This window comes from Aspergillus stella-maris (assembly GCF_047715825.1).
Source record: "Aspergillus stella-maris strain CBS 113639 unplaced genomic scaffold BDV14scaffold_59, whole genome shotgun sequence".
NCBI classification, from domain to species: Eukaryota; Fungi; Ascomycota; class Eurotiomycetes; order Eurotiales; family Aspergillaceae; genus Aspergillus; species Aspergillus stella-maris.
The window spans coordinates 1-23,987 of NW_027396853.1; the positions used below are offsets into that span (position 1 = coordinate 1).

The 23,987-nt window shown below is 51.2% G+C and overlaps 10 protein-coding genes across 10 annotated transcripts; 6 read left to right on the forward strand and 4 right to left on the reverse strand.

Annotated features, from left to right (window-relative positions):
- Positions 1-2,202: 2,202 nt before the first annotated feature.
- BDV14DRAFT_203382 (deadenylation-dependent mRNA-decapping factor PAT1) lies at positions 2,203-4,796 on the forward strand (the record flags this gene model as incomplete). Its single annotated transcript, XM_073774273.1, has 3 exons — positions 2,203-2,345; positions 2,413-4,617; positions 4,673-4,796. 3 exons carry the CDS (start codon positions 2,203-2,205, stop codon positions 4,794-4,796), a joined length of 2,472 nt encoding a protein of 823 aa, XP_073624741.1.
- Positions 4,797-6,040: 1,244 nt separating this feature from the next.
- On the forward strand, positions 6,041-7,667 carry BDV14DRAFT_179624 (NAD-dependent epimerase/dehydratase family protein). The gene is made up of 4 exons (XM_073769786.1): positions 6,041-6,233; positions 6,299-6,533; positions 6,591-7,047; positions 7,100-7,667. The coding sequence occupies exons 1-4, from the start codon at positions 6,205-6,207 to the stop codon at positions 7,492-7,494; spliced, it is 1,116 nt and encodes a 371-aa protein (XP_073624742.1). The 5' UTR covers positions 6,041-6,204; the 3' UTR covers positions 7,495-7,667.
- Positions 7,641-9,275, reverse strand: BDV14DRAFT_114598 (putative oxidoreductase). Its single transcript, XM_073765748.1, has 2 exons — positions 9,067-9,275; positions 7,641-9,001 (listed from the first exon to the last, which is right to left on the reverse strand). Exons 1-2 carry the CDS (start codon positions 9,241-9,243, stop codon positions 7,787-7,789), a joined length of 1,392 nt encoding a protein of 463 aa, XP_073624743.1. The 5' UTR covers positions 9,244-9,275; the 3' UTR covers positions 7,641-7,786.
- Positions 9,276-9,380: 105 nt separating this feature from the next.
- BDV14DRAFT_114617 (putative G-patch domain protein) lies at positions 9,381-10,371 on the forward strand. Its single transcript, XM_073765749.1, has one exon. The coding sequence runs from the start codon at positions 9,428-9,430 to the stop codon at positions 10,226-10,228; it is 801 nt and encodes a 266-aa protein (XP_073624744.1). The 5' UTR covers positions 9,381-9,427; the 3' UTR covers positions 10,229-10,371.
- On the reverse strand, positions 10,372-13,144 carry BDV14DRAFT_114622 (Sec1 family protein). The gene is made up of 6 exons (XM_073765750.1): positions 12,910-13,144; positions 12,643-12,832; positions 12,435-12,581; positions 12,173-12,375; positions 11,658-12,124; positions 10,372-11,611 (listed from the first exon to the last, which is right to left on the reverse strand). The coding sequence occupies exons 2-6, from the start codon at positions 12,755-12,757 to the stop codon at positions 10,516-10,518; spliced, it is 2,028 nt and encodes a 675-aa protein (XP_073624745.1). The 5' UTR covers positions 12,758-12,832; positions 12,910-13,144; the 3' UTR covers positions 10,372-10,515.
- A 101-nt stretch (positions 13,145-13,245) lies between these two features.
- BDV14DRAFT_179631 (ATP-dependent RNA helicase SUV3) lies at positions 13,246-16,218 on the forward strand. The gene is made up of 3 exons (XM_073769787.1): positions 13,246-13,674; positions 13,733-14,829; positions 14,889-16,218. Exons 1-3 carry the CDS (start codon positions 13,489-13,491, stop codon positions 16,039-16,041), a joined length of 2,436 nt encoding a protein of 811 aa, XP_073624746.1. The 5' UTR covers positions 13,246-13,488; the 3' UTR covers positions 16,042-16,218.
- Positions 16,219-16,335: 117 nt separating this feature from the next.
- Positions 16,336-17,546, forward strand: BDV14DRAFT_179633 (pre-mRNA-splicing factor ISY1). Its single transcript, XM_073769788.1, has 2 exons — positions 16,336-16,421; positions 16,550-17,546. The coding sequence occupies exons 1-2, from the start codon at positions 16,419-16,421 to the stop codon at positions 17,312-17,314; spliced, it is 768 nt and encodes a 255-aa protein (XP_073624747.1). The 5' UTR covers positions 16,336-16,418; the 3' UTR covers positions 17,315-17,546.
- Positions 17,391-18,719, reverse strand: BDV14DRAFT_114659 (putative GTPase MTG1). The gene is made up of 2 exons (XM_073765751.1): positions 18,295-18,719; positions 17,391-18,232 (listed from the first exon to the last, which is right to left on the reverse strand). Exons 1-2 carry the CDS (start codon positions 18,559-18,561, stop codon positions 17,468-17,470), a joined length of 1,032 nt encoding a protein of 343 aa, XP_073624748.1. The 5' UTR covers positions 18,562-18,719; the 3' UTR covers positions 17,391-17,467.
- On the reverse strand, positions 18,720-21,759 carry BDV14DRAFT_114662 (phosphatidylinositol 3-kinase VPS34). The gene is made up of 2 exons (XM_073765752.1): positions 21,561-21,759; positions 18,720-21,510 (listed from the first exon to the last, which is right to left on the reverse strand). Exons 1-2 carry the CDS (start codon positions 21,617-21,619, stop codon positions 18,879-18,881), a joined length of 2,691 nt encoding a protein of 896 aa, XP_073624749.1. The 5' UTR covers positions 21,620-21,759; the 3' UTR covers positions 18,720-18,878.
- Positions 21,760-21,776: 17 nt separating this feature from the next.
- On the forward strand, positions 21,777-23,655 carry BDV14DRAFT_179639 (non-structural maintenance of chromosomes element 4 family protein). The gene is made up of 3 exons (XM_073769789.1): positions 21,777-22,313; positions 22,363-23,199; positions 23,261-23,655. Exons 1-3 carry the CDS (start codon positions 22,004-22,006, stop codon positions 23,440-23,442), a joined length of 1,329 nt encoding a protein of 442 aa, XP_073624750.1. The 5' UTR covers positions 21,777-22,003; the 3' UTR covers positions 23,443-23,655.
- The last annotated feature ends 332 nt before the right edge of the window (positions 23,656-23,987 follow it).

A 23,987-nucleotide genomic window follows, 5' to 3' on the forward strand; every position in this document is an offset into this window, starting at 1 on the left:
GACAGCTCCTGATAATCATGAGTCATTTAAGGTCTCCAACTAGCAGAACTACCGGTCAAAAGTTTTTCAAGTATCGTTTCACCAAAGACCGCAGTGAATGGACGAGTTGTAAGTTAACTAAGTTAATGTAATTCACGGGTCGGTCGCAAATCACGGGTCGGTCGCAAACCGCCCCGCTTTTTGCCTATGCTCTACAACTTGAAGTCATTTGCAACCACCCAAAAGTTAATATTTTCAATTTTCTAGTTGTTAACGACGTTCTGCACATGATACTCTTGTATGACCCTGAATATGACACCAAGAACATGTTGGTGGAGCGCGTCTTGGCGCGCCTGAAGTTAAAGGTGCATGCATTGTAGAGGAAGCCTCTTCTGCCTTTAATAGAGTATTTCTTATAGTTACTCTGGTCTACCCTAGTGAATTTACCCGAGTACAAGGTCTCTACCTTCCTGTATAGTAAGGCCGCTTGCAGGAGCCATTTGTTGCTTAAAACATGTCTTTTTTTCCCTCTCCTGCAGGTTTGCAATGTGGAGTTTATGGTTTTTAAGGGCAAGTTAAGCAGAGTTGTATAGAGCAATTTTACAGCCCTTTATAATTTGCTGCAGGGCATGTTTTAAAGGTGATAATAGACTTTGCGAGCCTTTCCTTAATAGTTTTTAAAGTGACGCTGCTTGCTATTGTACTTGCTTGATGGTATATGGCGTTCCAATCACCAAGGAGCTTGTAAACCAACCCCCATGGCTTGGGGGGGGGTGTTGGTGTATGTAGAGTAATATTAAGCTTGCAAAGGACCCTTTTAGGGTTAAATAATACTATTCCAGCTGCTCCAAAGCCGCTTTGAATGTTTTAAGGCTTGAAAAACATCCTGGTGAGCAGTAGGATACGCCCGTAAGAAGTCAAGTTTGTTAATAAACCTGAATGACTTCCTTATCTGGTTAGCAATAAGGTTACCATATGCCTGCTTTAATGGCCTAAAACAGCCAATATCAAGAGGTTGCAAGAGGTGTGATTAGTGTGGAGGCATGCAAATGGGAATAACTTTATGATCCTTGCAGACCTTGTCAAATTCAGGTGTAAGGTGGCTACCATGGCCGTCGAGAACAAGCAGGGTATATCAGCCGACTTTTCAAGGATTTGTTGCAGGTATGAAGACCTCTTGGAGCCACCACAGGCCAATTGCATTACTAGTCTAGCCATTTGGACTTAATTTAATACGCCAGTTGCTTGAAAGGTTGTATTTGCTAAACCATCCTTTTATATAGACTTTTCCTTTAAAAATTATGGTGAAGGGAATATTCCACCCCGTCATGTTAATGCATTTAATTATTGTCACCTACTTGTGCTTGCCTGGCTATATAAGATGAGGCTTTCCAGGCATGTTGGCTCTTGTTATAACTCTTGTAGTTGCAATAATCCCCATTGCAAAGCCTGTTTTATTAAAATTAAAGATATCCTTGTCAAGTATACCAAACTCCACCTGCATTTCTTGTAGGGTACAAAACCACTCTTGTAAAAGCCTTGAATCCTCGCATTTAGCCCTTTAATAATAGTATTTTCTGGCAAAGCAACTGCTAACTTCAGGACGGCATGTAATAAACTGGGTGACCCAGTTCTCGCCGACTGGGGTGAAGCCCTTGGGGTCATCAGTCTGGAGGATTATATCAGCCATTTCTCGTACATGGGCAGGTCGTGGAGGGACTCCGCGGCAATCTCGTGATAGAATCCACTTTACCAAAGTCTCCTCTTGAATTTTAGAGAGTTTAAGGTTGTGGTTGTGGTATTCAAGGTGAAATTGTTGGCCCTCAAGGTGATCGTGGAGGGTTTGGTTAGGGACATTATACTTAACTGCTAAACCATGAATAGTGCAATTTTCTTTATTTTTCAAGACTTGAATTGCAAGTTGTATCCTGCCCTCTTGCTTAATTGATTCTTGACGAGTTTTCTTACATTTTGGTGGCATGGTGGTTGATGAAAGAGAGAGGTGGTGAAAACGCGTCTACTTTTTGGAGGGGTTTGCGACCGACCCGTGATTTGCGACCGACCCGTGATTTGCGATCGACCCGTGAATTACGTTTAGTAGGTACAATGTTTCTGCCTCAGGCAGTCAATCGTGACCTGACTTCATCCCGCACCACAATTATCGAACGCCAAATCTCCCGTGTCCTTCCTCCACTCCCCCCTCCATCCACCTTCACGTCGAACATGTCGTTCTTCGGCTTCGACACCACCCTTCCGAGGGACCGAGCTCCCCCGGGCGGCCAAGGGGCATTTTTTGATACTCATGACCCCTTCGCCGAGGTTGCTCGCGCCAGAGCAGCTGGGCAGCAAGAGAACGACGACGACGTGTAAGCGCCCCCGCTGCGCCATTGGATGCTTCAACATGGCGATATACTAATTTACACGCGGTTACAGTATCAATTTCGAGGATACCTACGACGGTCTAGGAGACCAGCTAGACGATGACCAGGACGCCTTCAACACCGACACCTTCGGCGACATGGAACCCGGTCCCGTCGGCAAGGACTTTGATTTCTTTGGAAAGACGGCGCAAGTATCAGACGTTATCGGAGAGGAGCAAGTCCGCTACAATCTTCAAAAACCTCGAGCTCCGGCTGCTGCTACGGCCGCGGAGAGCACGACAACTATCACCAGTACCGCCACATTACAGCAGCCTAAGCGAACAGGCTATGAGAAGTATTCGGATCCGGGTTATATTCCGGACCTCCAGGCAAAGTCCAGCGTTTGGGGTTTGCCCAATAGGGCCGAACCCGCAGCCCAGGCTCCGTCGCAGGCGAGAAAAATGATGAGTCTTGAGGAGGTTGAAGCGCAGATCCGAGGTCAAGGTGCTCCGTCGATGCCCAGTGCACCTCAGATGCCCCTGCCGCAGCATATCGGTGAACCTCCTCTTCATCTCCAAAGGCCCCAGCAGTTTCCAGGACTCCCAGAGGCTTTCGCGCATTTGCCACCGGAATTCGTACAGGCTCAGCTTGCGAGGGGTGTGCCGCCGCAGCTTCTGCATGCACAAACAATGGGCCCCGAGCCTTTCCCTCATCCGGCTCATGCTCCGAACATTCCTCTGCATCTCCTCCACAACCCCAATGCTCCGCCTCCGCACGTCGCGCCTCCTCACCAAGCACTCCCTCCTCGTGCTCAGCACCCTCAGCAACTCCCCCAACAGCATCCGTCGCAACTACCTCCCCAGCATGCCCGAGGGCCCAGTGGGCAGTTGCCATTAATCACCAACCCACAGCAGTTGATGAACCTTACGGAAGAGCAGCGGGCAGCTTACTTTATGGAAGACGCTAAGCGTGCTAAGCGGAACCATAAGATTTTCCTCCTGTCCAAGGGTAATGGATTGATGACTCCTCAGGATAAGAACTTCATTACACGGATTCAATTGCAGCAGCTCGTCGCGCAAGCTGGAAACATGGCTGATACCGACTCTGAGGCTGTGCTGGCCGAGGACTTCTATTACCAGGTGTACAGCCAGATTCGTGGCGCACCCCGACAACATCCCCATCAGCCCCTCGGTCACTTTGCGCAGACTTACCTTCTCCAAACCGGCAACCGTGTTGGTCATGGTAACCGTAAACACGGTCACAGCGGTGATAACCACATGCAGCGCATGCAGCAACAGGTTCAGCGCGCTGTAGAGGCTGCTAAGGCGAAACCCAAGAACAAGCAGCTCATTATTGAGGGAAGTCTAGGAAAGATCTCTTTCGGAAACGCCAAGGCACCGAAGCCCTCGCTGAACATCAAGCGTCCTGAGAGCTCAGAAGGCGGCAAGACCACAAAGAAGCCTCAGACTGATCTGAGCATAAGCGACCGTAAATCCATCTTGGCCAACCTCGAGGGTGTCTATAACACTCTGATGGAGCTGGAGGACATGGAGCGCACGATGCCTCCGCCTCCTGAGGAGAACGATGCCGAGGCGATTCAGACACACATGGAATGGCGCCAGAAGGTCGACGCACTCAACAAGAAGCTGTGGCAGGGACTGAAGGTCATGGAGGCCATTGTACCGAACTCCAACACCCCTCATCCATTCATTGCGCTGCTCTCTTGCCCCAAGGGCAAAAAGGCTATTCCACGTATCTTCCGTCATATCGATCAGGAACAGCGCGTTACCATCCTTACCATGATTGTCGTCAACCTGGATAGTCTGGATGTCGTTCGTCAGGCACAACCTGAGCCCGGCGAGACCCAGCTATCGCTGGCTGTCAGGGAAGCTGTCGAATTGTTCTCTCAAGCTGTGATGCCCAGCTTACTGGGATATGTTAGCGAAGCGCCATTCAACATTGTCATCGGTCTCCTCGGTCTTGTCCTTACCCAGAGCCACGTACAGTTCGTTGCTCGGACACGAATTGGTCTCGGTATTCTTACCATGCTCCTCAGTAGGGCTGAAATCGTCAAGGAAGCAGGCCAAGCCAGCGAGCAAGATTGGCAGCAATGGGTTGAGAAATTCAACGTTCTCTTTGACACTCTCGAGCCGATCTTTGCCGACGTCTTCCCCAACTCTATCAACGCCGGTGACGATATGTACGTCTGGCAGTTTTTGGCCGCAACTGGAATTGGAGCAAGCCCGGATCAGCAACAACGTTTGGTTATCGCTGTTAAGTAAGTAGTCGCTGTCTGGATCAGTTTGGAATCCTTTACTGACTGCCGTCTCCAGGGATCGTGTTATGGAAACTGTTACGCACAGTAAGACGCTGCCTGCTGACATGGCTAGCCAGCGACTTGGAAACGTCAACCTCTTCATGCGGGCTATTGGCTTAGATGTTGAGCTCCTCGGTTAAAAGGTAACACAGGAAAAAGGAGAACCGGTTCCAGAAGTGGGCAGTTCTTCAACTCAAAGGGCGCAGTACATGTAGCAATGTACACTGGTATATCGCACCATATTTCAAACGCGATGCGCCACCAGCACGACTAGGACTACAGACCTAGTCTTGTTATTCTTCATACGCATGCCTCGCAGGGCAGAGACTTCTCTGCGCTTTAAACTTCTCCCTGCGTCAAGGAGGAGACGCCAGGGAAAGAGAATAGCCAACAATTGCCAGAAGACCAGAGTCTTTCCGGCAAACAGCAGTGTATCAATTGAGTGAGCTGGCAATGCTATGGGGATACATGATTACTGTACTTCTACGAGAGGGAGTACAATGACGCTAGCATTATTCTGTAGTTCTTCTTTCTTTATTTACGACTATTTAAATGTGTTATCGCAAGTTCTCATAGTATCCCGCTCTGCTGTAGCTAATCAGCCGACTGCTATAACCAGCCTTGTATAGCGTCATGAGATCCAGCCAAGAGTGGGTTCTCTCCGGCAAAACCCGCTTGCATGAGGCGAAACCCAATATAACAGCCAACCTGCATACCACGTTATATCCCGAAATGCGCCTGGGCTCCGGGAGATTTAGAAGACCCTCGGATCGTGGCCTGGGAACATGGAAGGCTGGAATAGGCCCACCTGCACTGGAAGTGGAACGGTAATGGGACCCGCCACAAGCTGCGAGTGTGGAAAACCCGGCAAGATGATTGGAACGGCTGCGGTGCAATTGACCGTGCGTGACTGCGTCTGGCCCGATTGCCCCGATCATTCGAGGCCATGTCATATCTGAGACTGAGTCCGCGTGTGCTGTCTCAGAGTTGGGTGGTGTCCGCGGGGTTACGTAGTTATGGTTTGCTAGGCTGAATAGTTCGATGTGAGCATCGGATATTATACGGCTTCGTGAAATGTTTCATTGTTGATCAGGGGACAGCTGTATCTCAATGATTAATCAATTTGGCGTTGATCGTCGTGCATGGCAGAGGAGTACGTATGCTGCCGCTGTTGCGGTGCCGATCAGTAGAGACCGCCGCTTGCCCTGGTCCCTGACGGGTGATATGGTAGTAGTACTGGATGGGAGTTGTGAGAATCATGAAACATCAGATTGAGAAAAAAAACGTACTGTACGTCTGTGGCGTAGACTGGTGGTGCAATGCGAATGGGGAGGCGTGGTACCTGTAGGAATAAAGTAAAGAGTTGTACCTGTTAGGAAGGCAGTGCCCCTCCTACTCATCTCCCCCACCAATAATCCTTCTCCCCATCAACTCATTGCCCTCTTCCCCTTAAATATCCCGCCATCCCCCGCTGCTCTCACCGTCTTTCCTTGTCTGCTATTCCTCTCTTCCCTCTGGCCATCTCGCCCTTGCCATCACATCCTCACAATGCCTTCTGGATCTGTTCTCGTCACCGGGTACGTCCTGAATCTCTGCTGCGACAACACCACCAACAAGCCCGAGTACTGACTTGTCCCTCCAGTGGAACCGGCTACATTGGCTCCTTCACCACCCTCGCTCTGCTCGAGGCTGGCTACAAGGTCGTCGTTGCCGACAACCTCTACAACTCCTCCGCCGAGGCCCTGAACCGCATTGAGTTGATCTGCGGCAAGAAGGCCGAGTTCGCGCAGCTAGATGTCACCGATGAGGCTGCTTTCGACAAGGTGTTCGAAGCTCACCCCGACATTGACAGCGTTATTCACTTTGCTGCCCTCAAGGTACGCTTTCACACACCTGATAGGTTCGCGCCTCAATGCTAAATTATCCCGCAATAGGCTGTCGGCGAGTCCGGCGAGAAGCCCCTCGACTACTACCATGTCAACGTCTACGGCACAATCTGCCTCCTGCGCTCGATGGTCCGCCACAATGTGTCCAACATTGTCTTCTCCAGCTCCGCTACCGTCTACGGAGACGCCACCCGCTTCCCTGACATGATCCCCATCCCCGAGGTCTGCCCTCTCGGTCCTACCAACCCCTACGGTAACACCAAGTACGCCATTGAGCTGGCCATCACGGACGTTATCAACGCTCAGCGCAACAACGCTAAGAAGGCCGGCAACGAGGCCGAGGCTACCAAGTGGAACGGTGCTCTGCTCCGCTACTTCAACCCCGCTGGTGCTCACCCCAGCGGTATCATGGGCGAGGACCCCCAGGGTGTTCCTTACAACCTGCTGCCTCTGCTTGCTCAGGTTGCCACTGGCAAGCGCGAGAAGCTGCTTGTTTTCGGTGACGGTATGTCTTTCCACTGGCCCTCGGATCAGAGCCCGGAGCTAATTTGATATAGACTACAAGTCCCACGACGGAACCGCCATCCGCGACTACATCCACATCCTTGACCTGGCCAACGGCCACCTCAAGGCCCTCAACTACCTTCGCTCCAACAACCCCGGTGTCCGCGCCTGGAACCTCGGTACCGGCCGCGGCAGCACCGTCTACGAGATGGTCCGCGCTTTCTCCAAGGCCGTCGGCCGCGACCTCCCCTACGAAGTAGCGCCCCGCCGCGCCGGTGACGTCCTCAACCTGACTTCTAACCCCACACGTGCCAACGAGGAACTCGGCTGGAAGGCCGAGCGCACGCTGGAGCAGGCCTGCGAGGACCTTTGGCTCTGGACGAAGAACAACCCCCAGGGATACAGGCAACAGCCTCCTGCTGAGCTGCTGGACCAGCTCAAGAAATAGGTTAATTATTTAGTTTGGTTTTAGGGTTTAGTAATGTATGTATGGATGTTATTATGGGGTATCTATTGCATGGAACCTTTACAAAATGTGGAAGGAATATGGGATAGATAAATAGCATGGATAGCGACCATGGCCTTTTCGCTTAGAGTCAATGAGACGAATTTCTTTTCTTCTTTTCTTTTCTTTTCTTCTTTTCTTTCCTTCATATCATTCGGATATTCTATTATGCAATGCAAGTAAGTTAAGTATCTCAATCATCAACTGCATTGATCAAACTTCAGACCCTTACTACTTATTGCTTGTTCCCCTTCCTATTCCTCTTCGAACCAGCCTTCTGCTCCTGGCCCCCCTTCCCATTCCCAGTCGTAGCCTGCTCCTTGACCCTCTCCTTAGCCTGCTCCGAGGTCTTCGCATTCTCCTTCATTTCCTCCTCCTTAAGAACTGCCCTCATAACAGCACCCTCCCTTTCCCGCTCCTCAATCTGCTTCTCACTGGCTTCCCACAGCTTCTTGCCCACCTCATCATCGTTAACTTCCTTTCTTGCAAAGTCTACCTCCTGGCATTCCTTCAAAAGCCATCCTCCTGCCCCGCGACCGAATTTCTGCTCCATTGCTGCGTAGAGAATACTCTGCGCGCCCTGCTGTGGGGATTTCAGGACGAGCCACCAGATTGGCCAGGTTATGAGGTAAAGAAGAAGTCCCCAAAGGGAGCCACCGGTAAGCCACCGGCGGGTTCCGGGTGTACGGGTGAGGCCTGGATCGACGAGGATAACGCGGACTGAGGGTGGTTGCCCATCCGGTCGCTTGAATGCATTGAGGTGTTTCTGGAAGGAATCTGCGAAGATCATGAGGGCGAGTTTGCTGAGACCAAAGATGTTCTTCTTCGGTTTGGACTTGTTTTGTGCCGGGGTTTGGCGCTTGGTCTGTTTAGAGACTGCTGGTTTCTTTGGTGCGGTGGTGCGTTGCGCTTTGCCGTTTGCCGTTGCCGTTGCCGTTGCCGTTGCCGTTCCCGCTGGGACGGCGTAGGCAATTGTGTCGTTGTCTAATTGCGTGAAGTCGATCTTCGGAGCCCCGATATAGCTTGAACACGTAGTCATTATCACCCGGGTATCGCGATGCGCTGGCTGAGCCCTCAGCGCTGGGCTAAGAATACTGAGAAGGTGGAAGTTGGCAAGGTAATTAACCTGCCACTCCTCATTCACTCCATCAATTGTAGCCTTTGGCTTGCTTGGTGTCGGAGATGCCGTATTCGCAAAGAGGAGGAGCATGTCGAGTCGGCGGGCAGGGACATTGTCGATCCATTTCGTCGCGAAGGTCCGAATTGAGTGGAGTGAGGAGAGATCGACTTGCTCTGCGTAGATGAGTTGGTTTCCTGTTGACCGTCGCAAATCCTCGATGTAATCGATTAGGAAGATATCGTTTTGTTCGTGTTGTGTCAAGAGGATGATTTGGGCGCCACGGGTTGCGAGCTCGTGGACTACTGCTGCTCCTATGCCGGATGTGCCGCCCTACTCAATTCAAACATCAGCAATTGTTAGGACATACAGTGGGGTATTTGGGAAGGAATGCATACCGTCACCATCACAACCTTAGAATGCATCACACGCTCGGAGCCATTGCGGGCACCCCCGAAGTAATACTTCAGGGCAGCGACGAGGAGAATCCATGGCAAAACTTTCAATATCGTATAGGAGTAAGGTATAGAGGACAGACCCTCTGCGATGCCCGTAGTGATTATAGGGATGGGCATGGCGACGAGAGAGAGAGAGGTAAAGGGAGATGTGGAAAGAAGGAGCAGTGAGCGGAAGTGAAGCTCTGGCCGCAACATAAAAATAGCGGGCGATCTCCCGCCACTTCGGCCTCCGATTAATCTCTCCGGCTGGCCTCCGTCAGTCCAACTCCCTTCATGTCTCGGCTTCAGCTAACCATATACCATGTCGTACGAGGATGAGGATTATTTTCTCCCGCTAGAAGATCAGCGCGTCTTTGGCGCGGGCATTACGAAGAAACGTGTTCCTTTTGTGCGCTCTTCTGATCATGAGCTCTCGACGCTTGCTTCGTCTGCGCCTGCTACGCCGGCGAGCACGGGGAGTAGTATAGCGAATACGTATCTCTCTATCGTTATGAAGACTTCCTCGTCCTCAGAATCGACCCTTGCACCAAGCGCAGAGTCAGAGACAGCGACCCCATTTGCATCTACATCTCCCGCAACACCAGACCCTCCTGCTGTCGCCGACTCATCCACCACCGTCACAGACCGCAGCCACTCCGCCCTCCCGCAACCAACCCCAAACACGAACGAACAAACAATTTGCGAAGTCTGTAACCTCTCTCTCGCCTCCTCCACACAAGACGAAAAATACCACGAATCTTCATTAGCGCACCAAGTCTGCCTTACGCATTCGCATCCCCCCTCACACCTCGACCGCAAAAGCCACGGACTGCGGTACCTCGAGTCATACGGGTGGGACCCAGATAGCCGGTTAGGTCTAGGTGCTGAGGGGCGAGAGGGGATTCGCGTGCCGGTGAAGGGGAAAATGAAAGCTGATACGGTGGGACTGGGTGCTGTTGTGCCTATTTCAAGTAGCGCGACGAAGAAGAGGAAGGAAAAGGTCCAGAAGTTGAATGCTAAGCAGGTGCGGAAGGGGCATTTTGATGCGAGGAGGAAAGGGGATAAGTTACGGGAGTTGTTTTATCAAGATGATGAGGTGTTAAGGCATCTTGGTAAGGGCTGATTTCTCCTATGATTACGGTACGGTATTGGTGCAGTTTGTTTGGTTCCTTTTGGCTTGGTTTGACATTTATGATACCCATGGGCTATACTGTATGTTTATATATGATTAGAGAGGCGAAGGGTTGTGAAAGCAATCATCAGCTCAATGACCGAAAGAAAATATCTCGATTGCATACCACAGCGCCTAATTGCTGAACACAATCTTAAATGGTATCACAATAGCGCGGCTAAAATACACACGACACGAACAAGAAATGGAGTTCCAGACGCCAAATCTTCTCAAGAATGCTACCTGAAAAACCGATGCTTCTTCTTCTCCTTGTGCTCCTTGCCTTCCTTCCCTGGTTTGGAGCTGGATTGCTTGCCAGGTGGTGGTCCCATAGACATCGCTTGCATCTGGGCGGTAGGTGGCGCGGGTGCAGGTGCAGGACTCGGTCTCTGCTGGGGGGTAGGCTGAGGTGGCGGCGGGTCCTTTTCGAAGAGATGGGCTGGCGCAACGGGTTTCGGTCTCTCGGCGGGGATGTCGAGGCGTCGCTTGTCTGCGCTTAGGTCGGCAATTTGGCGGAGGAACAAGCTTGGTGTGAGCATGTGGGATGTAGCGAGGAAGACGTCCTTCCTGTACTGTTCGGAGATCTCGTAACAAGCGCGCGCTTCGCCGTATGTAGCGCCTCCCGCCATGAAGACGATGATGCGCTGGCGGGGCTGCTCGCCGGTTGTGCGTGTTCTTGCCCAGGTGGGTTTTGCGCTTCGGAGGGATGATTGGGCGAGTGCATCCTGCTGCATTGCCATGCCGTCTGCTTCGGTTGGAGGGCGGGTCGGCGGGAATACGGACGGGTCTAGAGTTCCTCGGATAACGTCTTCTAACATGGATTGAACGTTGGGGTCGTACCGAGAAAGAATGCTCTCGTCCATATCATTTACCACGGGGGGCTTCCTGATAAATAGTGGCTGGACAGGTGGCTTATCATCTTTCAATGGCTTGTCGACTCTGGCGCCTAGTAATTCGAGGTTTGAGATGACGTTGCCGTCCTGCGGTGGAAGGTCTGCATGAGCCATGAGTTTCCTAATGTCGCCGGGAAGTAATCCATTGCGGTATATGATGTAGAAAAGTAGTAATCTCAGTCTGTCACTGCGGACCACACTATCATCATCTAACAGCTGAACAAGCTGCGACGCTAGCCCTTTGGCCTTCTTATAATTTTCATCGAGGCCAGTTGCGAGGCATTGCTCCAATGAACTGACTTCAATGAGCTTGTGTTCTTGAAAGAACTTCATGCACTCCTCCGCCATGTTAAGATGGAGGGTATAGAGGTCTCTGCCATGTTGGAAGTCTCGGAGACCAGCCAGCATGTCTTTTATCATGCCAACATCAGCCTTGTCGTTACTGAACTGGTTAGCGGAAGCTGGGAATGTTTGAAGTGTGGACATACCCTTCTGCGAATTGCGGATTCGCTGCTCGGAACTTGGCAAAGTCTGCACCAAGTTGACCAAGCACGTCCTTCATATGCATGTGCCTGTATTGAGTCCAGACCTTATCTTCATCGTTGATTTCCATCTCCTTTTCGGCTTCGTTGAATGCACCCTTGTTGACGACCATTTTGTAAGTGACCTTTTCTCCTTCCTTGATTGGGAGCAAATCGTGGACCATAGACTGATAAGTGAACTCATGGATCATAGGCGCGAACAAGTCCATCGAACGGTCCACGACTAAGAGAATACCTCGCGGTCTCGGAGATGGAGGTGGGAAATCTCGGTTACATTGCGCAAACTGATCGAGTTCTTCTTGTATGAATCGCGCCAAGTGCGAGCAAAGCACACTGGCTTCATGAGTAGGTGTCCTAGGCCGATAGTATCTGATCAGGGGGTATTCTCCGAGGGTCGCGCAAAGTGACACAGCCTGCTAGAGATCAGTTGCTGCATATTTAGAGGGGGAAGAGATGCCTACCTTGTGGGCCAAATTCGCTAGATGCTCCCTAATCAGGTGATTGCAACCTGGATGGAACAGCACTGGGAAACTCCAGGGATCTCGGAATGTGACCACGCGCGATTCTCGGGGATAGAAGTCAATACTGATAGTATTAAAGCTTGCAATATGTTCCTGTGCCATCTGCGATCGATCAAACCTGGCGCTCAGCCCTGGTTCGAGAACTAACATGCAATGTGAGCACGCGGCGCAACATGCGCAATGCAAGGAGGGGTCGACCAACATGATGTCCACACCAAATGCGATCTCCTGTACCTCCTTCTCTCGAAGTCGGCTAGTACGCAGTCAACAATGTGCGGCAGGGCGGAGAGGATATAAAGCGCGTCCATCGGCTGATTGGACTGCCGTCTTTGTTCGATCTGCTCGATAGCTGGCGGCGAAACGGGTCAGACCACGCAAGGTGTCGGTGTAGACCAAAAGGCGTAACTTACTGGTGACATTGAGGTTGAGAATGTCATCTTCATTGACTGAATTGAGGATCAAGTTGCGACTGGCTTCATCAACCACCAAGACTTTCCACTTAACGCCCAACGTCAGTTCCGTCATAGATCAGGAGGGGGAGAGGCGGGGCGCTGGCTCTCACATTGTCGCCTCCGGTAACCTTAATGGTATTCAGGATGACTATGAAAAGCAGAAAATTAGCATGAAGAACTGGCTAGGGGGTCTCGTGGCAGGTCCGAATTAAATGCCCAACTTACTTTCCCGCTGGGCGTTGAGTAGGGAGCTCATGGTGGCCGGCCGGCAGCCCTCAGACTTGGTTGAACCTCCTGGTTGTTTGGTAGGCGGCGGCGAGTTTGAGCAAGGGGCAGGACAGAGAGACGTCAAGAAAGCAAAGAAGAAGTGACAGAAGAGGGTACCAGGTTGGGCAGCGCAGAGAGGGTGCTGTTTATGAAACGTAGCATTGCTCCAGAGAGAAAGGACGGAGATCCCCACCAGGACCAGGAGTGGTGCGGTTGGCGGCGGATCTTCCCTCAAAGCACTTAAGCAGCTCGCTGGAGCCAACGCGGTGAGCGGCGACTTTTTTTGGCCTTGCGCCTTAACGAGCTTCAATACTTCTTGCGCCTCCGACAATAGCTACCGCCACGCCCCCGGACAACTTTTCCTACTCGCTGCTTGATCGCTTGACATCCCCTTCCAGTCAATCAATTCGAACACCGTCCATGAGTGCCTTAGTCGCTTGGAGCGCCTCCGATAATCCGGCTCCGTGCTGCGCCGCCACCGAACAGCTTCCCTGACATCTCTCACATCCTCGTCGCCCCAATACAAGTACAGGAGTAATGAAGCAATGGCTTAGCAGAGGCATTCATGGCCTGCTATGTGCTTGCCAACGTTCTCTGCACCCCGGAGCGCGAGCTTTCACGACCACTGCAGCATTGCAGCGAGGGAAAAGCCGGACGCAGAAAAAATGGGAGAAGGAAACGCGAAATGAGATAAAAAAGGTTCGGAGTGAAATAAAGGGAACTGTATGTGTTTTTTTTCCTGTTGCAATGCAGGGAAAAAGAACAGTGACTGATTTAGCAGATCCCCGCCCACCACGCTCCAACCGCCGCAAGACTCAAAAGACAAGCTGCGATCGCAGATGATTTCCCCGGCGTCGTCTCAAGCGTGCTCGGACAAATCAAGCAAACTAATCCAGATGAAGATGCGAGTGCATGGATCCGATTCAAGCGCTATGTCATGAATGCCTGCCAAGTCTCGGACCGGGGAAAAGTCCATGGCTCTATGCTTAATATCAAGCGCACGCTACAAAAGGCCTACCTTCAACAAGGTATATTTGCCTTGAGACGCGAATTGGAGTATCTTTTGTACGCGCACGATCTTGACACCAAACATTCGGAGCCCAATTTAGAACAGCAAAGAAAGATTGCCGACCTGAAACATCCAGCGGAATGGTACCCCCAGGCGCGCGCAACTCAGCGGACAATCCATCTTCACGTTGGGCCTACAAACTCTGGAAAGACATATCATGCACTGAAGCGGTTAGAGGCTGCAAAAAGTGGCTTCTATGCGGGGCCCTTGAGGCTCCTTGCACAGGAGGTCTATCACCGGTTTTCTACAAGCGGGATCCCATGCAGTCTGGTCACGGGTGATGATGTCAAGGTCCCCGAGGATCAGAAGCCGACTATTATTAGCAACACAGTAGAAATGGTTGCATTGGGACGGCAGTATGAGGTTGGTGTTATCGATGAGATCCAGATGATAGCCGATCCAATGCGTGGTTGGGCGTGGACTCGTGCATTTTTGGGTGCATGTGCTACTGAGCTGCATCTGTGTGGTGAGACTAGGACGGTGCCTTTGATTCGAGAACTTGCAGCTCTCACAGGTGACAAACTTGAGATACACCGATATGATCGATTGAACCCCCTGAAAGCCATGAATCAGAGCTTAAGAGGAGACTTGAGGAAACTCGAAAAGGGAGACTGCGTGGTCTCTTTCTCGCGAGTTGGAATCCACGCTCTGAAAGCCGACATTGAGAAGGTGACGGGGCGGCGAGCCGCTATAATCTACGGAAGCTTGCCTTCGGAGATTCGCACACAACAAGCAAGCCTCTTCAATGATCCGGACAATGACTACGATTTCTTGGTTGCTAGTGACGCTATAGGCATGGGTCTTAACTTGTAAGTCTTGTTCTGATGTTAATTCCTTCCAAGTGAACAACATTGCTAATCGTTTATAGGAGTTGCAAACGTATCGTATTCGAGACGTCCGTAAAGAAAATGCCCGTCACGGGACTTCGGAGACTGACAGTCCCAGAGGTCAAGCAAATCGGTGGACGAGCCGGCCGTTATCGATCTGCAGACCAGCATAATGCTGATGAGAAGAACGGCAAGAAGGAGGGGTCTAACGTAGGTTATGTCACCTCGCTAGAGGACGTCGACCTTCCCTACATTCGGGAAGCCCTGGACACTGAGCCACCGCCTCTCGAAACCGCGAGTGTCTCCCCGCCTAACGCTGTCCTCGAGCAATTTGCGGCCTACTTCCCGCAGGACATCTCGCTTGAATACCTCATCAAGCGGTTTTGGGAGATTGCCAGTGTCAACCCGCTGTTCTCTCTGCGCGACCCCTTAGCCCCACTAGAAAATTCCGCAATTGTAGATGCCGTGTCCGGCTTGGAATTGGCAGACCAGTTAACATTTATGGCTGCGCCAATTAACTCGTCAGATGAAACGGGGCGGCAAGCATCAATTTCTTTCGTCCGCTGCGTTGCCGAACACACAAACGGCCGACTACTCGACATCAACGAACTCAACCTTGAAGTCCTCGAAGAACAGGTATCCGCAGATAAGCGATACATGCACGACTTGGAATCGCTACACAAATCCGTCATTCTCTACCTGTGGCTCAGTTTCCGATTCGGTGGTATTTTCACGGATCGAACGCTGGCTAGCCATGTCAAGGAGATGGTGGAAGAAAGAATGGTCCGGGCCTTGACTGAATTCTCTGCCAACAAGAAGCTCCGCAAGGATGCTTCATTGCGCCGCCAGATCGCGTTGCAAAAGCAGGTTCTTGAGCAGCAGCAGTTCCTAGGCGGAGTTGAGGAGTCAGCGGATGAGCCACAGTCTTCTGATGGAACGCCTACATCTGGCACCGAAGAGTCAGTTGATGCCGATATCACCGCTAGCAAAGATTATGAGGAGCCATCACCGGGCGATGTAGCGTCCGAGGGAGCGGAGGCGCCTGGCAGTGAAAACTGGGCCGCGCGCAGCGACTACGAAGCAGAGTCTACTTTAAACGATATTCCGGTCGACAATGAGGATTCTCTTGGGACTGATGCGGCCGCTCGGAGGAAGCAAGAGGAGGAGCCATCACGAAGGTCTGCAAACAATTAGACCATTGTTCTTTTACGATAGACATGTCCTGTACTATACTTACCTTGGATCAACTATGTACCATTAGATCGCTAGGCCGCCTAGCTTTATATTATTTCAGACAAAACTTTTCTCTTCTTCTGAATATCCATATTCTCTCTTCTATTTCCTACAAAATATCAAACTCCCTATTCTAACTAGGCTTGCATACTCTATGACATGCAGACGCGCGGCTACACCGGCAATCCATCATGCAAGCGCTCGCTTGTGGAGTCCCGCGGACCCACCCGAGCTTAGATCAAGTTCACCCACGTCGGGCAGAACAATTCCACCTCCTCCAACTCCCCTCGCCGCAAGGAACAAGTCAATCATAGCAATTCCTTGCCAACACCGTCAAAATGGTGCGTCCATATTCCTAGATCTACACTGAAAACCCCCGATCCTCTCTAAACGCGCACCCGCAAACCACGCTCAAAAAAGAAAAAAAGCCCCAAGAAAAAAGAAAACTGACTTGATTCAATCCGTATAGGCCCGAAACAGCGAAAAAGCCCAGTCTATGCTCTTCCGCTTCAGAGCCCAACAAGCCGCAGACCTCGGAATAATCGACATTGGCCGAACACGGCGTCCCAAAGCCATAACAAGCGTCGACTCAATCCCCTCATGCGAGAAATGGCGCGGTCAAGTCCTCAAAGAAATCAGCCGCAAGGTGTCCCGAATCCAAGAACAGAGTCTTTCAGACCACCAAATCCGCGATCTGAACGATGAAATCAACAAGCTCATGCGCGAGAAGTGGGCGTGGGAAATGCAGATCCGGAATATGGGCGGGCCGAACTATATGCGTGGTTCGGGGCGCGTGTATGATGATGAGGGGAGGGAAATACCTGGTGGTGGGAAGGGGTATAGATATTTTGGAAGGGCGAGGGAGTTACCGGGTGTCAAGGAAATGCTTGAAGCTGCGGCGAGGAAGGGACGTCCTGCTGAGGAGGATGATGATGGGAAGGCCGGTTCCGGGAGGGGAGGGGATATTGCTACGAAGAAGGTTGATGCGAATTACTTTGGGTATGGGCTTGATGAGGAGGATGGGACGCTGCTGGCTTATGAGTTGGCGAGGGAGCGGGAGGCTGTGGAGAAGATGAAGAAGAAGGGGGATGCGGACGAGGATGTTGAGGATGGGTGGGAGCCTTTGCCGGGAGATGCCGGCGATGGGGTTGAGTGGCGGTTGCCGACGTTGGAGGAGGTGCAAGAGGAGCTTGTTGACCGGAGGAGACGGCGGTTGCTGGAAAAGATCTCATGATGGCCTACTCGTCTTTTTTTTTTTTTCGTTTGGGTGTTCTCATTTTCTCGGTCTACGGTGCATCTCAAGTACATATGATGGGTTGTTTTGATCTCTTTCAACTTGGTTGTCTATTTCATTATGCTGCTAGCGGGGTATATTATGTACATGATGCTATTTCTGTTTTGCAGGAGACTCTATTATCTGATTCCGCTTTCCCACTTTCTCTGCTTTCATGGCTTGCGTGATACTAAGTCTTTCTTCATCTTCGATACCTGACTCCCGGCGACGCTCTTGCGCCTCCAAGTCATCTAGCACGAACCTGCCCAGCTCACCAGCGCGCCATTTCTGGATAAAGTGCAGAGCAGCTAGATCAGTGTTCGGTATGCCCCCCTTGGCGAGTAGACCCGTCTTGTGAGCGAAACTGTCTAGAAGGGGATGAATCTCATTCGTTGCTGGTGACCAACGTTGATACGCATCTGGCTTGTGCAGGTTGATATGATACAGCAGATAATCTGCTAATGTAACCGGCGAGATGACAGAATCCTTAACGCAGCCGCAAAGGGCTAGCTTGAGCATATCCTCGGCATCAGCTACATAAGGCATGAAGACACCGGGCGTGTCCAGCACGTAAACAGGGGGGGCATTCTCCCGCTCTATGATCTTGACGGGTGTGCCAATCTTCCTAGTGATACCAGGCTGGCCTCCGGTCTGTACGGCTTTGGCTTTCTTCACGCCGTGATTCCGCAGGTTATTGATGAGTGTTGACTTTCCAACGTTGGGCATTCCAACTATCATGACGCGGGCGCCGACGAGTTTGTCGGGTCCTGCGGCGTCGTCGCGCAGATGTTTTAGGATCGAGCTCACGTCCGGCCGTGATGATGAACTGACGAAGAAAACAGTACTGTTGCGGTCGAACTTTCGTATCATTTTCTCGGCCTAGTAGACGGCAAGGTATGAGTACATGGATATATTAGTCGCTATATATATGTCCCACTTACTGCCTTCTGCGCTGGTGATCCCGTCTCAGCCCCTAGATCCCTCTTCGTGTAAACGATCAGTCGTCTGGTCTGGCCCAATGCTTCTTCAAACATAGGGTTCACGGAAGAGATAGGGACTCTTGCGTCTCGACACTCCACCACGTAGTCGATCGTTGACAGCATGCTCTTCATCTTCGTCAAACCAGCCCGGTGGTGGCCGAGGAAGTAGGATCGCGGAATCGAGGCATAGCTGGGGAACACCTGGCGTGGCACGAATTGAGCCGCCATTATTGAGAGCGTATCGGTTCAATATTTGATATGTATGTCATGAAGGGCCGTAAAGGAGCGTCCTTCGTCGGCATTATCTATCGAGTGATTGCGATAGTTTGCGGTTGAGTCCGCTATCTTGGTTTTTGTGCCGGCCTTTGCCTGGTAGCATGGCGGTAGGAAAGGCGGTATGAGGCTTCCATATGCGAGTACTTAATCACGTGATGGACAGGCATGTTCCTCTGGGAACACGCAAGGCAAACGCAGCCCCAGTCAAGAAGACTAGTAAATTCCGTGAGGGCAAAATTTCGCAAAGTCTGAGGTTATTTGAAGCCATCTTAGGCTCGCCAACCCTGCACAAAGTCATGAAGACGATCAATAACCACTCCAAAGATAGCATTGGCACTGTCACCAATTAACTGCTCAAAGTGCCTGATTGCTTCCTCTTCAGTCATCTCAAGATGGAACCGTTCCTTGACCTTCAAGACAGCCTTGTCAGGTTCGACCCGAATATCGGGAATATTGGCGTCGACCATGAGACTGAACAGGTTGAGGATGAGGTTCGCAGACTTCCGAAGCGTCGTGTAAGCCGTGAAGCAGTATTCCTTAAAATGCATGTAAAGCTGCGAGGTTGTCCCTCCCATGCCCTCAACCATTTCCTTACAGAGCTTCATCATTGGAGCGAATGGTTTGGGATCCCGGCCTAGGATGAAGCCAAAGTCTGCGTGAAAGAAGTGCCCGTCTGGTGCAAGAAGGAGGTTCTCAAGATGGCGATCGCCCACACCAAGGAGGTAGGTAATAACGCAGTAGCCAGCGCAGGATTTGATGTAGGTGTCCATTGTCTCTTTGCGGACACCGAGGGGCTCGTTGTCGTCTGGGTTGTTGGCCTTTAGGTAAGCAAGAACTGTTTTATATTTGCCGGAAACGGCAGACAGGGAGGTCGAGGGGATAAATTGCATTGCGCCGGCTGTGGCATTGGTGGCTAAGATCGGGTATGGGGTGAGTTTGAGGTCAAGGTTCTCCTTTTGGAGGAGGCGGTCCATGAGCATGATAATCTGGATAACAAGCTGATCTTGACGCAGATCGTCGCCAACTTTGAATAGTATCGGATATTTTTGGCCCTCGGTTGTTTTCAAAGTGAGGAGAAGAGGTGACAGTGATGATTTGAAAACGTTTGATTCTTCGGGAAAGCAGCCAGTAATCATGACGTCCGGATCCAATGGGAGAGGCAGGGGAGGATCAAAGTGTAGCAAGTCGTTCTTCGGATCTTTCAGATACTTCTTCAGTTTCTCGATCTTCAGAGGGCGGGCATCTCGAGAGAAACGAATGTCCTTGGAGATCTTCGAAAGGACAGTGATGAGCTCGCCCTGGCGCAGTAGTGTCTTCCTGTGCTCAGGATGAATTCGTTCTAGTTCTGCCATGAAGTAGTACTCGACCCGAGCGAAAAGCCTGCGGTGGGAGGACAGAGTCCCTGGTCCAGCGTCATCGCATTCGACCATCAAATACCAGTGTAAATAGCTGCCTAGCTTAAAGTTATTGGCTGCGCGAGTGATGAGAAAGTTGGCAAGAGAGGAGTCGTGGGCCGCTATGTCTGCGTCTCCGTGGGCGTTGTCTTCATATTTAAGCGCTTGCACGAGTTGAAGGAGGTAAAGAAGTAGTTCATCGTCATCGGCCTTGCGAAGCCGCTCCACTGCATATGAACGAACGGCAGCATTGTCGAACGTCGGCCCAAGAAGCTCTAGAGCATCATCGACATCGATCTCGGTCCACTTTGGTAAAATCTCGACGGCTTGATGTGCTTCGCCAACGTCTCGCCAGTTGACAGATTTGACAAATTTTGTGAGTGCCTTTTTCTCCCGTGTCAGGTAATATCTGAAACGCCATACAAGATCCTTCTCCTCTGCGGTAAGGTCCTGCGTGGGTTCGTAGGACATGATAACGTTGAGATCATCACGAATCTTAGGGTTGGGCTTGAGGTCACGGTCCATGATGCCGGTTCTGTGGCTACGGATGAGCCTTCGATGTTTGTCTTCGCAGGGATTTCCTGTTTGACCGATTTCAGGGTCGTAGATTATGATAACTCCTTCTCCGTCAGCTCCTTCAATCCCGGGGCCGAACCGGACCTCTGGGAGAGGCTTCAAGGCATTGTTCGTGTTTCCTGGCGCATTCTGTGGATATGATGAGATGGGGGGCGGAGGGTATTCATGGTCAGACCAGACAATCGGATGATCGAATCGCGGAAACTCAAGATACAGAATGAAGTTTTCCTCGTCAAAATCCTCCTCATCCTCCTCATTACCATTTGAATGTTGGTCCCGGTTAGCCTTTGAGAATATAGCACGCTTTCGCGCGGCTTCATCGGCGTTGATCTTCAGCTTCTCCATTTGGCGAAAGACCATTTGGTCCATCCAGTCAATTCGCGGGATTTCCTCCATCTCATGTTTTTTAAGTAGTGCTTCCACTCTTTCAAGCTCCATTTCTTCCGGAGAAGGGCCCAGCAGTTGAGCTTTATTTCCCTTTCGTCTTCTTGGAGGACTTGAAGGTGTGGTAGTTGCTGAGAATCCATCTGCAGCCTTGTGTCGATGGACCTTGCATTTTTGTCTGCCGGTCTTCAACTTCCCATCTTCATCAAACAGCGGTATCGTCGTACCGCCGAATGGAATATAGTGCCCATCTGCATCCTCACCGCCAAAGGGCGATAGATCCCAGATCGTGATAGCGAGTTGGCATCTCAGAGGGGCATCTTGGATAGACATAGGAAGCTGCAGCCATTGATCCCAAGCCCTGGCTGACTTGAACGCCTTGTATGACGTCTGCAGCGGCACCCCAAGAGGTTTGGATTCGGACCATACTTGGACCGTCACAAACAGATCAGACAGCGGGTTCTGGGCAGAGCCAATGTGCCGCAGCTTTGGTTGCTTCAGAAGGACTGAGAATGGGATCTGCTTCTGCTTTCCTTCAAGCGATCCACTGTAAAACCGTTAGTCCAGTGGTCTCCGGAAGGGAGATGTTAGGCATACATCTTGACATGTATTGGGAAATCCACTTGGGTGGAAACCGCAAAGGTAAAGGCCTCCATACTCGACCCAGGGCTTCACTACCAAGCTGCTTTATCGCATGTTTGAGAGATGATACCTGGTGGGTTGTTGATACCGCTGGTGGAAATGGAGGAAGCTCGACTCCGATTGGAGATGACGCGGGGGCAGGTGACATCACGTGGGGTACCCATTTCACGCGTCCGGACGCGGAGCTTTCTACCATTAATTTCGAGGTCCATCAAAGGGGTTTACTATAAAGAAGTTTGTCGGCCAAATTGTCGCGGATTATTGCTTTGATAATACGATTGCCTTCTGTTTGGTATCTTCTTTGTTGACGCCTATTTTCAGCCTTGCTTTGTCAAACCTTGATTCCTCATTCTGCCTACAGGCGCGTCTTGCCTGTCAAAGAAATCAGCCTCGCGACGATGGCACGCACCGATCGAGCCGCCGGCCCAGTATCCTCTCGCCGCTCCCCAGCATCTGCTTCTGATAAGGAGAATCTGGAAAACTCTGCGCGCAGCAAGCGCAAAAGTCAGGCTCACAACATGTCTTCCACAAGAAATACAGCAAAGCGACAACGCCTAGCGAACAAGGCTTCCAACAACCAAGCTCCGGGTCGGTCGCTAACGCAAGAACAACGAGAGTTAAGCACAAGATACTACGACCCGGACCAGGCACCAGAAGAAAGACGACGGCTACGCAAGGGACTGAGAGATCTCACCCGAGATTTGAATGGTACTGTCCCGCGGCCATTCACTCCGAGTATGTGTTAATGGTCCCGCAGATTCTAGGAGCGAATATCTTCAACCGGGAAATCACGGCCTTCGCGATACATTTGAGAAAGCAAACGAGTTATTCATCAACGTCAAACAAACTTCAGATGCCACGATCGATTCCCGCTTGCTCGTCAGTGCCGCAGACTTGTCGCACAAAAAGACTGCGACGCTAGTTTTGGGCGAGAGTAGCGCCCAGATAGACGTCGACGAATTTGTCTCCAAATGCATTTCATTCATGCGCACCGGGCCGGAGGACCCGCATGCCGCTATCAGCAGCACACAACGCCGCCGTGCTCCTCGAAGAACACAGGCCGATATTGATGACAGCGATGATGAGGACGGAGACGGTATGAATTGGGACTGGCTTGGGCGCGCGGCCTGTTTCCGCCACAGCGCTCGACCAGCAGTTTCCGGCTTTCTGCTTGGCCCTCTCTCAGTGCAGAAACGCACTCGCCAGATCACACAGCGAAGAGCGAGAGAGCGCATCGACCCAACCCAGGCCGTCCGGCCACAAGAACTTAGGGAGGAGGATTTGGACAAGCAAGAAACATCCAATCTGACAGCAATGTGCTCCAGTATCAATAAGTTGTTAGGGAAAACGCAAAGCCGTGCTGAAACTGCTGTCGATAATGTCTTGCAGCAGATGGAAGATCCTCCAGAGGAAGTCATCGAGGAAATCATGGCTCAGCACCACATCGCTGATAATGCTGGTATACCACTGTTTGATTTTTGCATAAATCCCCATTCATTTGGTCAAACTGTGGAGAACCTCTTCTACCTGAGCTTCCTGGTCAGGGATGGCACGGTGGGCATTGGCACCGACAGCAAAGGCGTGCCGACATTGCGTAAGTTCGGCAAAAACTTCTGGATGTTTATCAGCACATCAGTTAACTTTCACAATAACAGATCCCTCAAAGCCTTATGCGCCCAGTGAAGCCCAAAGACAAGGGATTCAAAAGCACCAGTCCGTGTTTAGTCTTGACTTTGATATGTGGCAGGAAGTGATCAAGACGTTTAATATCGAAAAATGCATAATTCCGCATCGCCAAGAGGAGGAGCATAACACATCTAGGGGATGGTACAGCTAGGCCTCCAGGTTGCGCTTTGCTTATGCTTCTCAGGACGCTTTTCGGTGTGTTCGTTGGTCACAGTAGTAGATGGATATGAGATACCCCGTTGATTGGAATTGATTTACATTATTGAGCTTCATGACGACCTGATGAGCCTTTACTTCCATGTGCATATTATTATTTTCTCGCAGTTACATATACATCTGTTCCCTGATCATTGGCCCTACTGGCGTTGCATGATGCTGGTCCTCCGCCGATCATTCCCCATGGATGCAACAAAGCCATTGACGTCAGCGAATCACCACCCTTATCTCCAGCTCAGGGTCCAACTGCAGCCTTACAAACGGTAAACTGTCAACTGTCAAAAAACAAGCGCACAGTTTGTTTTGATCATAAGATCTGGGCAGTCATTGTTAATTTCCTGACCCCTGATCTGTCTCAAGTTTGTCATCAACAAGCCTGGCCAGCATCCGTTAGTCAGTTCCACCAGTTGCCGTTCTAAGCCGAGGCCATCTGCGACAACTAAGCACGCAAACGTCGAGTCAGGCGCCCTGAGCGCAGCT

Coding starts and splice junctions, on each gene's coding strand:
- BDV14DRAFT_179624 (XM_073769786.1), top strand. CDS start 6,205: ATGCCTTCTGGATCTGTTCTCGTCACCGG. Junction 6,234..6,298: donor GGATCTGTTCTCGTCACCGG/GTACGTCCTGAA, acceptor TTGTCCCTCCAG/TGGAACCGGCTACATTGGCT. Junction 7,048..7,099: donor GCTGCTTGTTTTCGGTGACG/GTATGTCTTTCC, acceptor AATTTGATATAG/ACTACAAGTCCCACGACGGA.
- BDV14DRAFT_114598 (XM_073765748.1), bottom strand. CDS start 9,243: ATGCCCATCCCTATAATCACTACGGGCATCGCAGAGGGTCTGTCCTCT. Junction 9,002..9,066: donor CTAAGGTTGTGATGGTGACG/GTATGCATTCCT, acceptor TGAATTGAGTAG/GGCGGCACATCCGGCATAGG.
- BDV14DRAFT_114617 (XM_073765749.1), top strand. CDS start 9,428: ATGTCGTACGAGGATGAGGATTATTTTCTCCCGCTAGAAGATCAGCGC.
- BDV14DRAFT_114622 (XM_073765750.1), bottom strand. CDS start 12,757: ATGACGGAACTGACGTTGGGCGTTAAGTGGAAAGTCTTGGTGGTTGAT. Junction 12,582..12,642: donor TCTCAACCTCAATGTCACCA/GTAAGTTACGCC, acceptor TTTCGCCGCCAG/CTATCGAGCAGATCGAACAA. Junction 12,376..12,434: donor GCATTTGGTGTGGACATCAT/GTTGGTCGACCC, acceptor ATTGCATGTTAG/TTCTCGAACCAGGGCTGAGC.
- BDV14DRAFT_179631 (XM_073769787.1), top strand. CDS start 13,489: ATGAAGCAATGGCTTAGCAGAGGCATTCATGGCCTGCTATGTGCTTGC. Junction 13,675..13,732: donor GGAGTGAAATAAAGGGAACT/GTATGTGTTTTT, acceptor CTGATTTAGCAG/ATCCCCGCCCACCACGCTCC. Junction 14,830..14,888: donor ATAGGCATGGGTCTTAACTT/GTAAGTCTTGTT, acceptor AATCGTTTATAG/GAGTTGCAAACGTATCGTAT.
- BDV14DRAFT_114659 (XM_073765751.1), bottom strand. CDS start 18,561: ATGGCGGCTCAATTCGTGCCACGCCAGGTGTTCCCCAGCTATGCCTCG. Junction 18,233..18,294: donor GATCACCAGCGCAGAAGGCA/GTAAGTGGGACA, acceptor GCCGTCTACTAG/GCCGAGAAAATGATACGAAA.
- BDV14DRAFT_114662 (XM_073765752.1), bottom strand. CDS start 21,619: ATGGAGGCCTTTACCTTTGCGGTTTCCACCCAAGTGGATTTCCCAATA. Junction 21,511..21,560: donor TTCCCAATACATGTCAAGAT/GTATGCCTAACA, acceptor ACGGTTTTACAG/TGGATCGCTTGAAGGAAAGC.
- BDV14DRAFT_179639 (XM_073769789.1), top strand. CDS start 22,004: ATGGCACGCACCGATCGAGCCGCCGGCCCAGTATCCTCTCGCCGCTCC. Junction 22,314..22,362: donor TCTCACCCGAGATTTGAATG/GTACTGTCCCGC, acceptor ATGGTCCCGCAG/ATTCTAGGAGCGAATATCTT. Junction 23,200..23,260: donor CAAAGGCGTGCCGACATTGC/GTAAGTTCGGCA, acceptor TCACAATAACAG/ATCCCTCAAAGCCTTATGCG.